At 34.3% G+C, this 4,915-nt stretch overlaps 1 protein-coding gene across 1 annotated transcript in view; it reads left to right on the forward strand.

The window, feature by feature from the left end:
• Window positions 1–4,915, forward strand: part of LOC102863097 (cytochrome P450 20A1-like) — a 55,564-nt gene that overhangs the window by 23,399 nt on the left and 27,250 nt on the right. Inside the window, exon 5 of the mRNA XM_006889096.1 lies at window positions 3,692–3,859. Coding sequence (XP_006889158.1) covers window positions 3,692–3,859 — 168 coding nt within the window. The remainder of the gene's footprint in view (window positions 1–3,691; window positions 3,860–4,915) is intronic.

Raw genomic sequence — 4,915 nt, forward strand, 5'->3', positions numbered from 1 at the left:
CCTTGATTATAGCAACTCGAGGTTTGAATTTGTTCTTCAGTTCCTTGAGCTTAAGATATGCTGAGCGAGTTCGGCCCTTTTGATTTTCTGACTCCAACTCAAAAAATAAAATAAAACAAACAAACAAACAAACAAACAAAAAAAACGTCTAGCAGCAAAAACAATCGCTTTAGTATAATTCCATATATACTTGGATTCATCTCTGTCATCTCTTTCTGGGTCTTTATTAGCTACCATTTTTCAAGGCTTTTGTCTATTTTTCTTTCTCTGTTATGGTGATAAATAATTTTATAATATTCTCTATTTCAAAGTTATATTCCATTCATATCCTTTAAGTGACTACCATAGAAATTTTTACAGACATAGTTAATATATTTCTCCTAAGGAGTCAAGAAACTTTTACTTTCAAGAATTCTTTTTTTTTGAAATGGTCAGCATTTTAGTGTTATATTACTTTATCTGTTTTTACTTTGTATAGCCCCCCAGCTTTTTTTGATTACTGCTTTTGTGAAATACCTAATTCCATTTTTTTGCTTTAATTAAAAAATGACCCTATCTTATAGATAGCTTATAGCTGGAGCATATTTGGTTGAATTGTTTTTTAATACATTCTGAATATCCATGACTTTTAGTTGGAGAATTTAATCCAAGATCGTTTAATAAATTTTATTTTAATTGTGATTTTAATGAAAATTTACAGAAAAGTTTGATTTTCATTCATTCATTATTGCACATTTTAATAGCCATTTTAATTTTAATTGTGATTTTAGTGAAAGTCTACCAAAAAGTTGGATTTTCATTCATTGGTTGTTGTACATTTTCCTCCCTACCCCTCCACCAGTTCACTTTAAAAAAATATTCATCCATTGTTGCACAATTTCCCCTCTCCTTCTCCTCTTCCTCCCCCTCAGTCCACTTTGTAATGTACTTCTTATTCTGGACTGTTCTCACACATCAAATGCCAAATCATAAATTTATTTTAAACTGTTCATTCCTTCATCTGTTCCAATGCTCATTATCTATCTACTTTTTTCCTAGTCTCCTTCTGACCCCCATGTCAATCCTGCTTTATTAATAGTGGTGTTCTTCAGTGTTTGTCCTTTTGTAACTGAGATATTTCAATCCATGTTCATTTAAAGTAAGTACTAATAAGCAGTATGTGTTCTGCAGTTTGGCTCTTTGTTTTCTACATTTCTTTCTCTATTATATCTTTTTTTCTGATTGAATTCTTAATATTGATACTTAGGTGTGGGGATGACATGACTAGGCAATGGGATTGGCTGAGGCCCCAGGACGCCTGTCTCCATGTCACCACATCACGTTGTTGGTGCTGTTTACCAACCACTGAGCCAGGTGGCCATCAAAGTCTATAATATTTTTTTTGTGATTCATATTTTTCTTTTTTAAAAATTTTTTTTCTTTTATTATTTTTTGTGTGTGTACCATCAGATTGGATCTGCCTGGTACAGGAGGAGATTGCCGCTCCTTCTCCAGCAGAGCATCTGGTGGATTTGAACCGTGTACCTCTGGGATTGCAGTAGAGCTTCTTGTCATTAGGCCACCAGAGCTCCTGTGATTAATATTTTTCGAATGCTCCATTCATTTTATTTCTTTTCATTTCTTTTTCTGTAATCTTGAAATTTTTTTATTAGTGTTTACTTTAGAAAGCTCTGGTGGTTCAATGATAAGGAATTACGCTGCCAATGTAAGGGTATATCATTCTGCTGGAGGAATATAGGCCATCTCCGTCTCTGATTTACTGCCTCTGAAAACTTGCAGGAGCATCAGCTATCAGTCTGTTCTGACTCAACAATACATAACAAATGATTACTTTAGACATTACAATTAACATCCTAACCTTCTAGCAATTAAGTTTGAATCAAGTAGTGGATTATGTGCTTTGCTGCTAACCAAAAGATCAATGGTTCAATTCTATTAGCAGCTCCTTGAAAAAAGATGGGAAATCTCCTTCTATAACAATTTATAGCTTCAGAAACTGAACGTAAGGTTATTTTGAGTTGAACTGGACTTGGTGACTGTAGGTTTGATTTTGAGTTTAATTTAGCTGACCCAGGTTTTCCAGTGCTCTAAGTCACACAGGAGGAGATTGCCCATCTTTGTCCTGCAGAGCCATTGGATTTAATCACCAGCATGGGATGGTCTTTAGTTTAGTCATGCATCTCCCTATAGATTAGACCACCAGAGCTCTTTTAGTTTCAAAGCAAAACAGTGCCATCAGGTTAAAACCAACTCAGGCGAGCCGGGGTTTCAGAGGTTGTAAATAGCTCAGGAGGTGATTACCCATCTTTATCCGTGGAGCAGCTGGTGGATTTGAACAGGTTGCCTTTGTATTGACAGTGCAACTTCTTGGTCACTAATAGACCCTAATTCTGCTCCTTCATAACTCCGTTTTCTCCTCTGTATTGCTGTAGTTATGTTATGTCTGTATACATTGTGTGTCCACTAATGTAACCTTAAAATTTTTCATTTAACTAATAATAACAAAAAGATCCAAACATAAAGAACTAAGAAAGTCTCTGTAAATAAACATTATGTGTGAACATGAAAAAGAAAATTTTCATTTAAATCATACAGGGGAAAAAAGTACTTAAAAGTACGTAAATAAACAAAATCAAATATGCAAAGAATCTTTACTTGTAGAGCAGGTCTGCAAGTAAAGATCTCCTCGGTTGGTTGTGTTTGTTTTTTTAATTTATGAAGGTCATTTTTTCTTAATTTTTTCCTTCAGTTCTTTTTTAACTAACATGTTTACCATTCATATGCATGTTTCATGCATGTACATTGTGCTTTATATGATCTTTCATTTACATTATATTTTGTTTGTGTATTTTGTGGGTTCCTCCCCCCATAATCATCTTACTAATAACTACATTTGTGAAAGCATGTAAGCCATCTTTATCCGTGGAACAGCTGGTGGATTTGAACAGGTTGCCTTTGTATTGACAGTGCAACTTCTTGGTCACTAATACACCCTAATTCTGCTGACATGAGTTGTTAAATTGTTTTGTTATATTTTAACATTTATTTTCCTGTTTTCTTCATACTTTGCCCAAAAAAGCAAGAGTTCTTTTAAAGTGTATTAATTTGTTTATTAATTTTGGTATTTTCGAGTCATTGAGATTTACCTTTGCTTTCTCCATAAAGAATTATATACTTTGCTTTAAGTTTGTATGAATTGATGTAATTCTAAACTTTGTCATTTTGAATATTTGGTTTTTCACAAAAATTTAATTTTAATCTCTTGAGCTGTGACAAACAGTTAATGGAATTGATGAGGGAAGGAACTTAAAACTGAATCCCTATCGTGGGTGGAACTTTATATATGTTACCTTACAAAACCCTTAGCACAGAATGTGAGGTAGGTGTAAATACCTCAATCACAGCCACTGTGCAGTAGGAGTTGTCCTTTCCATTTAACTGATGAGACACCTGAACCACTGAAACCTTAATAAATATATTGCTCAAAGTCACATTACTTCTAAGTGACAGAGCCAGAAATAACACCAAAGCTTGTGATCTTTTTTATGTGACACTGCTTTTATTTCACAAGAGACTTAATAAGTATTTAATAAATCAAGGAATGACCTTGAAAAGTATCTGTTCCTTGCTGAGTTTTTCTAAGATTCAGCCAGAAGTTACAGTAAATCATTGTGATTCTCTTTTCTTCCAGCTTTCAGAAGAAGTATTAGATAAGTGGCTCTCCTACCCAGAGTCCCAGCATGTTCCCCTCTGCCAGCATATGCTTAGTTTTGCTATGAAGTCTGTTACACAGATGGTAATGGGTAGTACCTTTGAAGATGACCAGGAAGTCATTCGTTTCCAGAAGATCCATGGCACGGTAAATCAAGGACCAAATTTAAAATTATACTTTAGTCAATTAGGTAGGTGAATAATGCAGCTTTTGTCTCTAATGGAGAAAGTTTAAGATTCAGTGTTAACAGGAGTAGTGTCCAATTTGCGATGGGTATCATTTCCATGACTCTGCCACAAATGATTTTTCATGAAAGCTAGATTGCTCTCTTTTTTTTTTTAGGCTGAATTATTAGATTTAATGATAGAAAAAAATAATACTTGCAAAATAAATTTCTGCCTTTTAAAAAGATTTAAGCCATTTTTTTTAATTTAAAAATACACATTGCTAAATTTACTTAACAAGTATGAATTTTCTCAGATGTTTGTTCATTGATCAATAAGTTTTGTGTTCTTTCACTGGGTTTGTTTCCGACATTTGAATTATAATTAATTTCAAGTGTTTTCTTCTGCTTTTTGCCTCTAAACTGTAGGCTATTTTTTAACCTTTTTCTTGACTTAAACTGATTTTAATCAACATCTCAGGTGAAATAAAAATTTGGAATTATCTATTTCTTTCCACTGGTAAAATAATAACAAAAAAATTATTATTATGTTGTGTCCTTTGCAATTTGGGATCAGTGCTTGGAGAAAGTCATCATGCTTGGGAGGGTGGAGGGACAGCACAGGAGAGGAAGATCTTCAATGAGATGGATTGATTCAGTGACTGGGGTAATGGAGGTAGGTGTTTCAGAGACAATAAGGTTAGCACAGGGTTCAGAGCTGTTGTACAGAGGGTCACTATGAGTCAGAAGCGACTTGACAGCACATAACAATAACAACAATGCCCCTTCCAAACCTTTCCATTCCTAGTAACGGGTCACTTTCCAATTATAATTAATTTGAATACTAGTTCTAAATCCCAACTGAGTGTGGAAACTACAGAACAGTGTCATTGATTTCACATGCAAGCAAGATTCTCCTGAAGATTATCCAAAAACGATTAGAACAGCACATCAGCAAAGAACTGCCGGAAGTCCAGGCTGGGTTTAGAAGGGGTCGTGGTACTAGGGATATTGTTGCTGATGTTAGATGGATCTTGGCT

Source organism: Elephantulus edwardii, unplaced genomic scaffold (assembly GCF_000299155.1).
Source record: "Elephantulus edwardii isolate Elephantulus edwardi_28Jun2011 unplaced genomic scaffold, EleEdw1.0 scaffold00075, whole genome shotgun sequence".
In the NCBI taxonomy this organism is placed as follows: Eukaryota; Metazoa; Chordata; class Mammalia; order Macroscelidea; family Macroscelididae; genus Elephantulus; species Elephantulus edwardii.